At 39.2% G+C, this 17,051-nt stretch overlaps 1 protein-coding gene across 2 annotated transcripts in view; it reads right to left on the bottom strand.

The window, feature by feature from the left end:
* Positions 1-17,051, bottom strand: part of LMNTD1 (lamin tail domain containing 1) — a 542,046-nt gene that overhangs the window by 278,746 nt on the left and 246,249 nt on the right. For both annotated transcript variants that reach the window (XM_047787354.1, XM_047787355.1), the window contains exon 3: positions 10,313-10,376. In XM_047787354.1, coding sequence (XP_047643310.1) covers positions 10,313-10,376 — 64 coding nt within the window. The remainder of the gene's footprint in view (positions 1-10,312; positions 10,377-17,051) is intronic.

The raw sequence follows: 17,051 nt of genomic DNA, 5'->3' as shown, positions 1-17,051 counted from the left end.
TCAAAGATAAGGAAAGTACATTCAGTTCCAGGCAGGTTGAGGTCAATGTGTCGGTGGAATATCCAAGAGAACATGTCCAGAGGCAGTTAGATAAGCACATCTTGAGAGCTCAAGTAGAGAATGGGACTGGAGGTACAGAGCTCGTTGGTCATGGGCATAGATGCGGTAATGAAAGCCATGGAAACTGATGAGATTGCTTAGAGAAGGCTGCACAAGGAGGAGACAGGAAGACTTAGGGGACAAGAACACTCAGGACTCTGAAGAACAGACATAGTTTTTAAAGGGCAGAAGAAAGAAGTCTGAAAAAATAGTATGACCAAGCAGCCTGCGTAAGAAAGAGGTGTCACAGGAGCTGGGGGAGAATTTATTTCAGGTAGAAGAAGTGGTCCAAATATCAGAGTCTACAAGAAATTCAGCTGATAGCTGAGACACATCTATTAAATTTAGCACCAAGGCAGCAATTCATAACCTTGATGAGAACTGTTTCAAGTTAAAGTTTGGGGACAGAAGCTATACTACACTGGGTCAAGAAGTGAACAGGTAGTAACAACACGAATACAGTGAGCATGGACAAATATTTCAAGAAATTTGACTGTAAAGGGGCAAGTATGTGCACAAAGCCCTTAAACATTCAACCTTTTTATATAGGAAGAAATAATAGGCAGTAGTGGTCTAAGGAAAAGCAAGGAATAAAACAGATTCCCAAGAGCAAAAGGGAAAACTCCAAAACCTGGAGGTGGTGGTCCCACAGAGAGAAAGCAGAGGAAAGTGAGTTTGCTGGGAAAGTTCCAACTCTGGTATGTTGGATGGTGTTTTGCCAAGTGAAAATATGCAAAAGCAATGAAAAAGAGAAGAGTGGAACTGATAGAGGTGCTCTGGCTGAAATGGACATTTAAAGGTTCCGTGCAGCAGTGGACAGTCCTGTGCAATAGTCCACAGGAGTAAGACTCCCAGGGAAAGAATGTGAATGAAAGGGACAGAAGACTGATGACACTAAAAACAACAGTCCATTGATATCTGTCACCTAGGAACTACATACCTTTCCTGACTGGACAACCATAACTGCTGAACAACCATTGATTAAAAAGACTGGAACCTATGAAAAAGATACTTGACATCAGAAGACAAAAAAGAAACCACAATGAGATGGTAGGAAGGGTGCACTCACAATATAATCAAATCCCATACCCTCTGGGTGGGTGACCTGAAAACTGGAGAATAATTATATCAAAGAATTTCCCCACATAAGTGAGAATTCTGAGCCCCACGTCAGGCTCCCCAGCCTGGGGGTCTGGCATCAGAAGGAGAAGCCCTGAGCATGTGGCTTTGAAGGCCAGTAGGACTTGATCATACAAGCTCCACAGGACTGGGATAAACAGAGACTCCACTCTTAGAGGGGTGCACCCGAGTTCTCTTCTGCACTGGAACCCAGGGATGCAAGGGATTTTTCAATATCTTGCAAATCAATCATTGTGATACATCACATTAATAAACTAAAGAATAAAAATCATATGATCCTCTCAATAGATGCAGAAAAAGCCTTTGACAAAATCCAATTTGATAAAAAAGTCTTCAAAAAGTGGGCACAGAGGGAACCTACCTCAACATAACAAAGGCCATATATGACAAACACACAGCTACCATTATACTCAACAGTGAAATCTGAAAGCATTGCCTCTAAGATAGGAACAAGACAGGATATCCACTCTCACACTCTATCCAACATAGTTTTGGAAGTCACAGCTATAGCAATTAGAGAAGAAAAAGTAATAAAAGAAATCCAAATTGGAAAAAAAGAAATAAACTCTCACTATTTGCAGATGACATTATACTATGCATAGAAAATCCTAAAGATGCTACCAGAAAACTACTAGGGTTCATCAATGAATTCGGTAAAGTTGCAGGATTCAAAATCAATGGACAGAAATCTGTTACAATTCTATACACTAACAATGAAAGATCAGAAAGAGAAATTAAGGAAACAATTCTATTTACTATCACATCAAAAAGAATAAAGTACCTAGGAATAAACCAACCTAAGGAGGCAAAAGACCCGTACTCTTAAAACTATAAGATGCTGATGAAAGAAACTGAAGATGACCCAAACAGATGGAAAGATATACTGTGTTTTTGGATTAGAAGAATCAATATTGTCAAAATGACCACACTACCCAAGGCAATCTACAGATTCAATGCAACCCCTATAAAATTACCAATAGCATTTTTTCACAGAACTAGAACAAAGACCTTTAAAATTTGTATGGAGACACAAAAGACCTTGAATAGCCAAAACAATCTTGAGAAAGAAAAGCAGAGCTGGAGGAATCAGGCTCCCTGACTTCAGACTATATTACAAAACTATAGTAATCAAAACAGCATGGTACTGGCACCAAAAAAAAGACATATAGATCAATGGAATAGAATAGAAAAACCAGAAATAAACTCAGGCACCTATGGTCAAATAATCTATGACAAAGAGGCAAGAATATACAATGGAGAAAAGACAGTTTCTTCAAAAAGTGATTCTGGGAAGACTGGACAGCTATAAGTAAAAGAATGAAATTAGGACAGTCTCTATCCAACACCGTACACAAAAATAAACTCAAAAGAGATTAAAGACCTAAATGTAAAACTGGATAATATAATAAAACTCCTGGACAAAAATACAGGCAGAACACTCTCTGATATAAACTGCAGCAATTTTCTTTTTTTTGCTATTTCTTTGGGCCACTTCTGCGGCATATGGAGGTTCCCAGGCTAGGGGTCTAATCAGAGCTGCAGCTGCTGGCCTACGCCAGAGCCACAGCAACGCGGGATCCGAGCCGCGTCTGCAACCTACACCACAGCTCATGGCAACGCCGGATCGTTAACCCACTGAGCAAGGGCAGGGACCGAACCCGCAACCTCATGGTTCCTAGTCGGATTCGTTAACCACTGCGCCATGATGGGAACTCCGCAATGTCTTTTCTTGATCCACCTCCTACAGTAATGGAAATAAAAACAAAAATAAACAAATGACACCTAATTAAAGTTAAAAGCTTTTGCACAGCAAAGGAAACAATAACCAAAACTTAAAAGATAACCCACAGAATGGGATAAAATATTTGCATGCAAAGCAACCAACAAGGGATTATCTCTAAAATATACAAACATCCCATGTAGTTCAATATCAAAAAAAAAAAAATCCAAAAAATGGGAAGAATATCTAAATAGATATTTCTCCAAAGAAGACATACAGATGGCCTAAAAACCATGAAAAGATGCTCAACTTCACTAATTATTAGAGAAATGCAAGTCCAGAGTACAGTGAGGTATCACCTCACATTTGTCAAATGAAAGAAATTGTCAGAAGGGCCATCATCAAAAAGTCTACATACGATAAATGCTGGAGAGAGTATGAATAAAAGGGAACCCTCCTACACTGTCAGTGAGAATATAAATGGTGCAGTCATTATGGAGAATAGTGTGGAAATGACTTAAAAAACTAAAAATAGAGCTACCATTAAATCCTGCAATTCCACTCCCAGGCATATATCTGGAGAAAACCATAATTTGAAAAGGTACATGTACCTCAATGTTCATAGCAGCATTATTTATAATAGCCAAGACATGGAAGCAACCTAGGTGTCCACTGATAGATGAATGGATAAAGACGATGTGATACATACACACAATGGTATATTACTCAGCCATAAAAAGAATGAAATATTGCCATTTGGACCAACATGGATGGACCTAGAAATTATTATACTAAGTGAAGGAAGCCAGACAAAGCCAGACAAATATTATAAGACTTATATGTGGAATCTAAAATATGATTCAAAAGAACTTATTTACAAAACAGAAATAGACCTATGGATATAGAAAACAAACTTATAGTGGGGGGAGGGACAAATTAGGAGTTTGGGATTAAAATATACACACAATTATATATAAAGTAGATAATGAACGAGGGGATATTCTGTATAGCCCAAGGAACTATATTCTATATCTTGTAATAACCTATAATGGAAGAGAATGTTAAAAAAAAAGAATATATATGTACATTATTTCCTATACACCTGAAACTAGCACATTATAAATCAACTATATTTCAATAAAAATTTTTTAAAAAGATAAAAAGATAATACCACTAAACTGAAATGGAAAACCAAGGTGAGAAATGGGAAAAGAATTCAACCTGTTTTCAGCCTGTGGGGAGGGAACCAGTAGCAAGAATTTTTTTTTTTTAATTAGAAATCAAAAGTGATTTTCCTTGTTGTATGAAATCATAGGTGGTTTTTGTGTTCATCTTTTCTCCTTTCTGTATCTCCACATTTTCTACATTGAGTATATAAATACTGGACTCAGAAAAAAATACTATTTCCTTCAACATGAGATACGAGATTGAAGATAGTCTATGAGGCAATGTTCCAGAAAAAGTGGAATGGGGTCGTGTGGGAACACAGGTGGAGAAAAAAGTGTGGGAAGGGGACAGGGACATTTCTCCCCCTGAAGGAAGAAAGAGAAGAGAACAACCGAAGTCTCAGAGAAATTCTGAAGTGAAGGTAAGAAAATTTGAGGAAAATCACATCATTTGACCTCTTCATTTTTAGGTAAATTAGGAGGCAATGTAGTTTGCTAAAACTGAGAAGGAAAGACAGAAATAGGGAATGGGTGAAAGTGTTTTTAAAACAATATGAGGAACAGAAAAAAATTAATTTGAAATTGATGCAAATATTTCCAAAGAGCTAGGAGGCCCGGGTGAGGTTGGCTAACAATGCATGAGTGGTGGAGCTGGTTGCTGAATTATCTCTGAGGTCAAGTTAACTGTCAGGAGTGGTGGTGGCAGTGAGAACTGGCCAGGCAGGTATGGGAGGGGCATGAGTGAGGAATCTAAGGGAGCTACCACTTCCACCGTGCCTGATCCTCTTTCTCTTTCAGGCAACCACCACCACACCTTCTGTTGCGCCTTGCAGAAACCTTAGACTCATGCTAGATTCCTCTCTCTCTTTCATGAACCCCTATCCAAACAATCCCCAAGCTCTGTCCACTCTTTCTTCTAACACTTCTCCAACCTTCACTGTTACCACAGCTGCCGAGGCTGCTGTCATCCTCTTGCCCTAAATATTGCCTTGGTCTCTAACTGCTTCCATACATCTGTTCCTGCCTCACTCAATTCCATTCTTTTCACTATTTCTCTTAGAATTATTTCTCTTAGAATAAGAACTGAGGTTTTCAACACAGCTCACTAGGTCCTCATAATCTGGCCCCTGTGACGTCCCCGACTCACCTGGCCTAGACCCCTGCCCCCTTGCTCTCTATTCTCTGGGCACATGGGCCTTCTCTTTGCTCCTCAAAAACATGGAGACAATAAGTGACCAGCAGAGAGAGATAGGGATGGGGTATAATACAATCAGATGCTAGCTATGGACTTTATAAGAAGATAAAAATAAATTTAAAATAAAAAAACCCAAATATAATAAAGAGAGAGCACTGACCCAAAGAGGCTGAATAATTTAAAATGGTAATATTTACATATTGTTTGGCTTTTTCTTACACCCTCCCCTCTGGCTATGTTGTTCTTAGGGGCTTAAGAGGAAGGTCAGATCTGCTTCAGGGAATAAAACCCAGACCCTTCACAGATGCCAAGCCCTCCAAGACAACTGTCTGAGCACTTTCCCTGGATGTCCCAAAGGCATCTCCACCCTAGCAACTCCCTCCTCCCCACCCACCCCATCCATCTGCATAAGCCACACACATCTTTGTCAGAGCAAAGCTTTCCCGGCTTCTCCTGCACCTGGTCCTACTGACCTGACCCTCCAGTCCTCTCTCAGCTTGTCTGGACTTGGCATCTGTCCTCAGTCTAAATCCCTTCTCCAGTTTCTTCTCCTATCCTTCCTCCTCTCAGATAATGGGTTGGTCTTTCTAAAATAGTAACTTGATCACATCACTCTCAGGATGAAAAAGATAAAAAGAAGAAGTAGTAGAATATAAGAAAAAAAAAATGCTGACATTTCTCCCAAGGAGCAGGGAATAAAAAAGGAATGACCTCTGTTGGAAGTATTGTGTCTTAAGTGAGATTATCAGAAGAAAGCCAAATTTCAGTTGGTCGTACTCTTGATTTTTAATTCATTTAATCAGATAATATCATAAGTTCAACATTTCTCTGAATGTCTTCCATGTCTGAGGCATTGAAGACATACATACTAGTTAGTATGGGCAGACTCTCAGAAATGAAACACAAGTTTCTGCAAAGATTAATTTACCTTCCACACAAAATTGCCAGAAAAAAATTTCTCAGAACTTTTGTTTCATAAGAGTATTATAACACTTGGGATGGTCACTAAACATAAAAAAATCCCTGGGAAACTGGTTGAAACTCAGCAATGACTCCAAGTGAAGTCATCAGACAACAACTGACATCCTCACATTTCCCCACTCAGTGGGTGTCTCAGCCCTTACTTAGCAGGGACATAGGGACAAGTTATGGCTGCCTCAAGACCACATTATACAAATTGGGTGACCAGAACCCTTTTTTTCTAGTGGCCAGAGGGCATAAAAGAACCATATCTCGAACAGCGTGTTTATTTAGCAAAGAGCCTTATTTTCCAGGGATCATGGGACAGGAGCCTCTTTCTGATTTATGTAAATGCCAAAATAATTTCCAAAATGCTATGAGAGCACTCACTTGAACTGCTGTTATTTGACAAGTGGATGCTAGTTTTCAAGCAGCTCCTCAAATCAGAGTCCCAAAACTCGTAAAGGAAGGCATTCACGAGGTGTCCACAGTCTCAAACTGCACATGTAATTTGTCTACCTGCATGATTGATACCCCAGCCCAAGCCTAAACTGGTTCAGACACTCTGGATGTGTACAGAATGATATAATACAGCATCTTTTGGAGAACTCATAATCATCTTTTTTTAATTAAAAATTTTAAAGTTGAAGTATAGATGACATACAACATATATTAGTTTCAGGTGCACAACATAGTGATTTGACATTTATATATATTACAAAAATTGATCAAAACAGTAAATCTGGTTACCACATGTCACCATACAAGCTTATTACAATATCATTGAGTCTCTATTCACTGTTCTATACATCATATTCCTGTGATTTGTTTATTTTATAAACAAGTTTGTACCTCTTGATCCCTCTCACCTACTTTGCCCAACCTCCACACCCCTTCCCTCTAGTGACCACCAGTTTGTTTTCTGTATATTTGAGTTTGTTTCTATTTTGTTTTCCTTGTTTTGTTTCTTAGATTCCACACATAAGTGAAATCACATGGTATTTGTCTTTCTCTGATGTATTTCACTTAGCATAATACCCTCTAAGTCCATTCATGTTATTGCAAACGGCAAGATTTCATTCTTTTTATGACTAAGTAATATTGCATTATTTATATATCTGTATCTACATATCTATGTATCTATATCATTTATATATATATAAAACATACTCTTTGTATCTATGTATCTATATCATTTATATATATATATTTATATATATATATATATATATATATAAAATATACTCTTTATCCATTCATCCATTGATAAACACTTAGGTTACTTCCATAGCTTGGCTATAGTAAACAATGCTGCAGTGAACATAGGGATGCATATATCTTTTCATATTAGTGTTTTCATTCTTTGAAAAAATGCTCAGTAGTGGAATTTCTGGGTTGTATGGAAGCTCTATTTTTAATTTATTGAGGATCTTCCATGTTTCCAGAAACACATCTACAGTTAGAATATAAGAATGATTTTGAGTACAGTTTGGTAGCTGTCTTCTACTGAGCTTCATGAATCATAACAAGAAAAAGAGAGAAAGGGAGAGAGTAGTTGGAGGTTTGATGTGCCTTTTAAGACACCATGACCCATAGGGTTGAGGAGACATCCCCTCTTGCCTCACTCCAGACCTCCATGCTGCTTTTCACTGCAGAAGAACATAATGATATCATCCAGTGTGAGATGGATGGTCAGGAGCCATAAAGAGCCAGACATGGCAAAAGGGGATTTGCCAGGAACTTCACAGTGGACTGTGAGCAATATTTGTTGTAGAGGGTCATTTTTCAGGGAGCGTAAAGTCTAAGATAATTCATAAATTTCTGGCCTGTCCAACCAATAAGTTGTGGTGCTATTTATTGAAATAGAGAATAAAAGAGAAGCAGATGATGACCAGCATAGTTTTGGAGATGTCAAGTTTGAGATCACTAGGAAATTTCCTGGGGAAGGTGTCAATAAGGCAAACAAGAGCTTTAGAGACAGTGTCATCAGTTTACAGATGTCAGGTGAAGCAATGGCTGTTGAGGAGATGGTCCAGAGAAAGTACATGAGGAGAGCAAAAAGATGCCAAAACCAAAGGATTATCCTCATTATAAGGAATAGCAAAAAGTGAGTTTAACAGAGTGATAATTAAATAACAGGGTAAACCTAGGGTTTTAAGAAGGAGACCTTGGAAAGTTGCTACCCAAAGAAATCCCACTTATTACTCAATCTATAGAGTCAGTTTTTGGAAAAATTATATCACTTCTTTATTTCTAGATCTTCCCCTTCAGAGAAACTTACCACAGAGTATTAAATCTGCAACTGGACTTTCAAATAAAAGAAATAATTGTTAGGACTTTGTTTTAAGGATATAAATCAGCAAGTAGTTGAGCCAGGAAATAATAAACAGTCATTAGCTGAAGCACAGCAATGTAAGTCCTAGAAACTTTTATTTTTTTAAAAAAATTGATTGTCCAGTAAGACACCAATAGCATAAAGAGCCACATTAATTGGTGCTTATGAAGTGATTCATCTTTTTATTTCCATCCTAGTCATTTGAAATATTCAGTAAGATGCACTAGTTAAAACAAAGTAATATTTTAATGGGGACTTAACAAGGGCTTTCATTTTGCAAGGTTTTAGAGTGTGGTGGCACAGTTCTCAGCATCATAATTCAATACCAGCCTACTTCAAATCAGACATTTTTATGTAGGTTCAGAAAATATGCAGGACCATGAACTCCAATAATGAAATTTCAGAAAGCAACTCTTTCATTGTTTAACTGGAAAATAAACAGACTTCTATCTTCTATGTAAAAGAGGTCCCACATGATATATAATAAAGATGACAGCTTTGCCAAGTCCCTCCATTTCTTCTCTCTTTAGAAATCAAACAACTGCTTAACAGTTGTCCTTATGTAAGCTGACTTGGAGCTCAATGCCCAAGTCCCACATTCTCCAAGCCTTTGTCTCATGAGGAATCCTGCCCACAGCAAGCATCTGTTCTCCAGAAGAGATTACATGGAATGCTGAAGAGGATGACACATTAAAATGCAGTATTTATGGATGTTTCACATGCATTTCTCACAAAATTTAGTGGGCTGAAGATTAATGTAACTTCGAAGTTGGTTTAATTCCCAGGACTCCCAAGCCCTCTAGAATTGAATGAGCAGTTGCTGCACCTGGCTATTAGTAGACCCCATTTCCTCTTTCCTTGTCTTCCCCTGGCTGGTTCTAATGATCTTTCCATCTATCTGTTCACTCTTGTCCTTCTCAGACAGGAAGTATTTTAAAAGCCTGGGGCCTTTGATCTCTTGGCAGTCATGAAAAGTTTGATATTAAATGTCCTGAAGGGAGTCCTCTGACTTGTATTATGCTAGTGCAGGTGCACACATTGCCTCTCACTCCTCAGAGATATTCCCATGGGCCTCCTGCACTTGCCTTGCCCTTGTTTATTCTACTACCTAGAGACTGAAGCTTTGCCTTGCATTCCAATTCAGGGCCCGTGTCCTTGCTACTCTTACACAGGCCAACTGACTGCAGGCTGTCAATCCCTCTGAACTTGCATCATAGACTTCTGAGGCTGACCACTTGCTAGAGCTGAAGCAACCCTGAAACTTGGTGCTTTCTGCCTCCCTGGTAAAGCCTGTCAGCCCTGGAATTGGCACAGGTCTCCTTGGGCTAGGCCTCCATTACTAAGGGGGAAGATATCAGATTAATTATACTGCCCAATGATCTGACTTTTTAAGAATAAAAATTTGATAGGTCCCTGATAAATCCCAAACTATACAATTAAAATCTAATGTGTGAGAATGCTTCCCTCTACATCAAAACCATATCATAAATTATTCATGTAACGAACTCCCTTGATGAAGTGAATGAACTTCTAAAATGTGTTCAGATCACATGGATGTGGTACCTGATGAGCATAAGTAAGAATATTTTTCAAATAACTACTTTTCAATAAATGTTGGGTAACAAAATGTCCAGGTTTACCCAGGACTCTTTCAGTTTTTTGCTTTTGTTTGTTTTGTCTTTTTTTTAGGGCCATACCTGTAGCATGTGAGATGGTTGGTCACCCTGGAGAAATGAATCAACCTCTCTTGTTGGTCTGGATCTGAAAAATGAGAAAGGATCTGATTACAGCTATTTATAAAATTATAACCTGATGATTCTATTTTTAATTGCAGTCTCTTCCTGCCTGCTTAGTGTACTGTAGCTATACTTCCAGCTAAATGGGATCCTTTCCACTTGGACCTCTCTCCTTTTCAAAGGACCGTTTTCCATTCCTTATATGGCACTTTCGGTTCCTGAGACCATAATTAGCACTTCCTTTTAGATTTTAGCAGATCATCCTCACCCAGACAGTGACTCTAGTTTCTTAGGGAAGTCTTTTATCCAAGTCTAGCTCATTGTTTTGACTACTGCATCACAGAGCCCAGTTTCTCCATTCTACAGCAAGTGTTTCATGTGTTTAAACCAGGAAGGGAACAGATACTCAAGTCTTAGGTTGGGCTAAATAAATAAACATTTTTTTTTCTATTCACCATTTCTTAAGATCTTAATTTGCTAAATATACAGTAGGAATCTCCAAAGAAATCAAATACACTCACCATTCCCAAATATACTTGATCATAGATAACACTATTAATAGCTTGCAGAATTTATATCTGGCTGTATAAAGTTTGAGAAGTGCTAGGATAAGTAGGAAAGCACAGTCTTTACTGCTGGAGAGCCCTGGCTTCAAATCTTAGCTCCATTGTTTGCTAGTTGGGTGACTTATTCACTTAATCTATCTGTAAATATTTCTTTTTTTTTCTTTTATTGTCTTTTTATGGCCACACCATAAAAGTGTGGCTCCCAGGCTAGAAGTAAAATCAGGGCTGTAGCTGCCAGCCTATGCCAGAACCACAGCAACACTGGATCCGAGCCGTGTCGGTGACCTACACTACACTCACAGCACACTCACAGCAATGCCGGATCCTTAACCCACTGAGCAAGACCAGGGATCAAGCGTGCGTCCTCATGGATACTAGTCAGATTCATTTCCACTGAGCTACAATGGGAACTCCTGTAAATCTTTTCTTTAATTAAGTTTATATGTTATTTTTTTTAAAAGGAAGTAGAGGAAGGAGATTTAAAGGCAATTTCTAATAGATAAACAGTAAGGCCTTACTGTATGGTTCACGGAAATATATTCAACATCTTTTAATATGCTATATTGGAAAAGAGTAAGAAAAAAGTGTGGAGATATAACATTGTAAATCAACTATACTTCAAAAAATTTAAAAATTAATTAGTTAACTAAAAAATAAAGGCGATTTTTGTTTCCTCTTTTGTATACCAGGCACCTATCTGTTGGGATTGTTGGAAGGATTTATAAGTTCATGTATGAAAGGCACCTGCCATACTACCTCAACAGTTTGTGGTATGGATAGAATATGAATATCCTATTCCAGCGACTATCACTTCATGAGCCATTAATGGAACAAAGAGCAGAAAGCCAATGTATACTATGATTTGAGGGGAGAGTGCATACATAAAATCATTGACCCCCTTGCCTGTCACTTCAGAATTCCATTCCTTTGAGACTGGGCATTTTTATCATCTTAAACTGTTACCAAATCATCCCTTAGCAGACATTGCTTAAAAGATAATGGGAGAAAAAAATGAAAGAGTAGAAAGAAAAGAGAACCAGTGTATGCTTTACTCCCCTACTTGGAAATCCACAAGGCATATTAGCATAGTAGTCTCCTCCTGGGAGATAACAGAGTCAAAAAGGTCATAAAGAGGGTGGAAAGAGGTCAGAAGACATTAAAGATGCAATTCACACCCTTCACAGTCAACAAACAATAATCTATTTGAGAAAAAAACTTCCAAATCTATACTCAGTCTTATTTCACAGCTAGATTTGTCCCATAAAAACTGACCTACATAAAGCTTATCAGGCACATTTTCACACAGACTTCCATTATGAGAGCAGAGACAGATTTCCTGGGAGAAGGACTAGGCCAACATATAGTATATCATTATGTTATAGTGAAAAGAACACAAATTTTTTCTGTTATGCTATACAAGGCATGACTTTTCCCTGGATGATGCTTCAGTTTTCCCTTGAAAACAAGGCTAATAATAATATTACCCTTTCCCAGGATGTTTGTGGGGATCAAATTAAATAAGTTATGTGAAAAGCCCTGTAGAATATTACCACCCTGAGGACAGGGGCCATGTCTGTCTTGCTCATCAGGATATTTCCAACACCATCTCAAGGGCTGGCAGGTATAGGGCTGGCACCCAGTGTACTGATGTTGAAAGACTAAATTAGTAGTTTATAAACTCAAAAGCCCTGAGTAAATTCTTGTTTGATGTTTATTCACTTCTTTATATTCCTTAGGAGTGTTTCTTTACAGTGTTCTAAGACTTTCAGATTTCACTGCATTTTACTGTTAAGCCCATTTTATGTAAGAATTAGCATTTTCAGATAGAAAAAAGTAAAAATGATGTCATCTCTGAATATAGGCAGTCCTTAGTCCTTCCCAAGGAAGAGTCATCAACATCCTTAACCTGTCCAATAATAACATTATTAGCATTTATTGAGCACTTACTGTTTTATGTGCTTACATGTAATAACTTATTGAATCTTCATAATTCCCCATGGAAGAGCTATTTTTATTACAACCATTGCACAGATTAGAAAACTGAGGTGCAGAAAGGTTAAGTAACTTCCCAAAGATCACAGAGCCAGAATTCAAGCCAGGTCAACTGGCTCCATAGCCCTCACCCTTAACCACTGTGCCTTGTTGCTTCTCATAGTTCTTGACGTCTTTATTTATTTATTTATTTATTTATTTATTTATTTTTGTCTTTTTACCATTTCTAGGGCTGCTCCCATGGCATTTGGAGCTTCCCAGGCTAGGGGTCTAATCGGAACTGCAGCTGCCAGCCTATGCCAGGGCCACAGCAGCAAGGGATCCGAGCCACGTCTGCAACCTGCACCACAGCTCACGGCAACGCCGGATCCTTAACCCACTGAGCAAGGCCAGGGGTCGAACCCGCAACCTCATGGTTCCTAGTCGGATTCGTTAACCACTGCGCCACGATGGGAACTCCGCAATGTCTTTATTTTTCATTAGAGAAAACTTCACCATGAACCAGTGCTGGTTTGAAGTCTGGGGAACCACTGATTTACTTTACTTGAGGATTCTTTTTGCCATAACAACCCTTCCCTCCCTCTAAAGTCCCAGATCCCGGAAATTTCACCTACAACTTGGGATGAAAATGGTGACTAGTTCTGATAAGAAGGTATTAATGTGGAAAAAGAAAAAAATAAACACAAGCAAGCTTCTATTTGTAAAAAGAGAAGAAAAATAGAAAGTCATACCAGGTAGGAGTAAAATATATTCTATTAGAGGAGGCAACATATCAGGACCAACATGTAAAATTAAAAGACACTGTCAGTAGACTTAGTTACTAGTTACAAATCATGGTGGAAAACCCAGCAAATGTTCTCTTCTTTAATCCACACGAGTGAATTGAGCCACGATTATGGGTAGAGGTACACCAAATGGGGCACAGGGCATAAAAGAAACTAAAATCTGCATACATGGGATCTGTCTCAAATTCATGAACAAATTAGTGCAGAAGTGGGGCATCATTAGTGAGGAGCAGTGTGGATTTCAGAAATAAACATTTCTGCTCTGCTGGCTGGGTCCCTGCCAGGATCTGCCCATAGAAGTGTGAGAGGCAGACTGCAACGCTGAGCAAGGAGAAAGGAACTTGTTTCTCTCTCTGCGTCCTCTGGGCACCTTGGCTGCTTTCTATTCCTTTGAGCATCTTCCCATCAATTAGGGGGGAAAAAAAAAAAATCTGAGGCAGTTTCACTAGCAACTGGTTGCATTTTTCAGATTTCCCTCACTTAACTTCTGAGGACCAGCTTTACCACCCTCTCTCAGAATTACCAGCACCAGGGAGTTCCCATCGTGGCGCAGTGGTTAACGAATCCGACTAGGAACCATGAGGTTGCGGGTTCGACCCCTGGCCTTGCTCAGTGGGTTAACGATCCGGCGTTGCCGTGAGCTGTGGTGTAGGTTGCAGACGCGGCTCGGATCCCGCGTTGCTGTGGCTCTGGCGTAGGCCGGTGGCTACAGCTCCGATTCGACCCCTAGCCTGGGAACCTCCATATGCCGCGGGAGCGGCCCAAGAAATAGCAACAATAATAACAACAACAACAAAAGACAAAAAAAAAAATAGAAAGAAAAAAAAAGAGTTACCAGCACCAGCCAGTCAGTACCCCCTCCTCAGAGGACTGGCTAAACAGGGACAGGGCCCCTCGTCTAATCTTTTAAGTTCTGTTAATTCCAACTCTCATCTTGTTTCTACAGTCTGGGAGTGGCAGTCGTTGGCTTCCCTTTTGCATTTTCAGTTCTCCATTACTTATTTGGTCAACCTCTTCATTAAAATGCCTACTATGGTTTCTGATTTCCTGGCTGGACCTTAGTAGAACACTAGTAATGTTTTTCTGTTTCTTTGATAGATACTCTTCTTGCCCCCTGTCTGTCACTTGGTATTTGCAGATTTGCATTATTGCCAAGGTGTTTTGTTGCTGTTGTTGTTAATGTATGTGTTCTGATTTACCCCTTAGATTAAAACTTTTGGAAGCACAGAAAAAACTTACATCATTTGGATTCAGAAAGATGTAGATTTAAGATCTGGTTTTTCCCATTTCACAAAATAAGCAATGTTGAGCAAATTATTCAATAATTCTGTATGCCATTTTCTCATTTATAAAATGGTAACAACAATGCCTGCCTCATATTGATGTTGAGAGGATATAAGTTATGTATATGTGTGTGTGTATATACATGTATATATATACAATATCTTAATAAAGGCATTCAACACATAAAGGCCCTCCACAAACAGCTTTTTATTTTTGAGGTGTATGTGCATGACTGTCTAGGACACTGGCTTGTACACAGTATGCACTAATATATATTTGGTGGTGACGATGATGATTTAAGATTTTTGTGTGGGGGTCTGCATCATGCCATCTGACTGTCCTATATACATTAGATCTCAGGAATATTTGTGGGTGATGATGAATGATGTAAGATTAGACTATTTGATGAATAGCCCATAACATGTTACATTTATTGTGTGTATTTACTAAAATATAGACTACTGCTCTGTCTGTAAAGAATCTGAGAGCATGCTATGTGGCTGAAAGTCTATCCCTACTTCTGTTGGTACATTAGACAGGGACCACATACTGGTACAGTGTATTTGACACAAAAGGTCTGTTTTCCGTTCAAGTGCCCCTTCTATTATGAAAGAAATGAAATTCTTTCTGGATGATCTTTCTTGACGCAAAAAAAAAAAAAAAAAAAAAAAAGACTGTGTCTTTCTTTACTGACTCTTACTTTCAATTGAAACGGCAAACAGGTATCACCAATAGTTCACAGGAACCCAGAACAGCCCTGAGTGTTTTGGAAGTAGCACAGCAGGATGTGAATTCCTGTAGCACCTTTGATTGTCCCTGAAGAGCCCCAAAGCAGAGCTGCATGTTTAATCATGGGGAAAGAATAATAGAGACCAGGGTGCCTGGGGAGGGAGCACCCTGGAACTCCAGCAGGCTCTGCTAAACTCTGAGTAGTGTGAAAGCGTTTTATCATCCTTGCAGCTCTCTTGCGTTAGATAAGGTCTATCACCCACTAAAAGTAAGAGCAGCTAGACACCCTGGAGGACTTGAGGAGAACTTTCTTACCCGTTTCGGTCAGTCTTCAGAATATATTTATATTGAACAACGCTAAGAACACATACCCAACATGCTTACATTTACATTTATATACACTAAGCTCAGTATGAGATTAGTCAACAAAGGCCTCCTGGTTGTTACTGAAGGGAAGGCATGCTGTCAAAATGGGCTAGTTCAGGGAAGCAACATTCATTTGTGATATCTGCAAATAAGCAATGACTCAGGAGCTTAACTCTGCTGGTGTCAAAATTCTGCTCTCCTGACTGGTTAGGTCAATCGGGGACATGTGCCTTGAATACAGGGGTTCTTAAGCTTTAGCGTACATCAGAATCACCCAGGGGGCTTGGCTAGACACAAATTGCAGGCCCCCACTCTCAAGGTGAAGCCAGTAAGAATGATTGGTGATAGATTTAAAGGAATTGGCTCATGTGATCATGGAGCCTAAGTCCCAAAATCTGCAGTCAGGAAGCTGGAGACCCAGGAGAGCCAGCAGACTTGAGACCCAAGAAGAGCTGATTTTTAAGTCCAAATGCAGGAAAAGACCCATACCCCAACTCAGGTAGTCAGGTAGTCAGCATTTTGTTCAGGTCAAATTGAAAATTGAATTTGTGAGGCCCACCCATACTGGGGAGGGCAAATCTGCTTTACTCAATCCACTAATTCATATGTTAATATCATCCAGCGACACCCTCACAGACACATCCATAATAAGTTTAGCCAAACGTCTAGGCACCCGGTAGCCTGGTGAAGTTAAGACATGAAATCAGCCAAGAGATGCTGCCGCTTCTGGTCCAGAGTCCACACTCTAACAACTGCTGCTATAGCATAAACCCAGTCAGGAGTGGAAACCCGGCACTGGTTTCATCCTTACTACAGAGCATGGCACAAATGCAGGTGCTTAATAAAAAAGCATACTGAGTGACTAGTGAGTGGTGAGTTTATAATAGTAAGGAAAGGAGGGAGGATCTCTCTGTATAAAGAAACCTGAGCGGACATCAATTGATGGGGGTTCTTGTTTGAATGGACCTCACTTCTTGG

This window comes from Phacochoerus africanus, chromosome 7, assembly GCF_016906955.1.
Source record: "Phacochoerus africanus isolate WHEZ1 chromosome 7, ROS_Pafr_v1, whole genome shotgun sequence".
NCBI classification, from domain to species: domain Eukaryota; kingdom Metazoa; phylum Chordata; class Mammalia; order Artiodactyla; family Suidae; genus Phacochoerus; species Phacochoerus africanus.
This window is presented reverse-complemented; position numbering and strand designations above follow the sequence as displayed.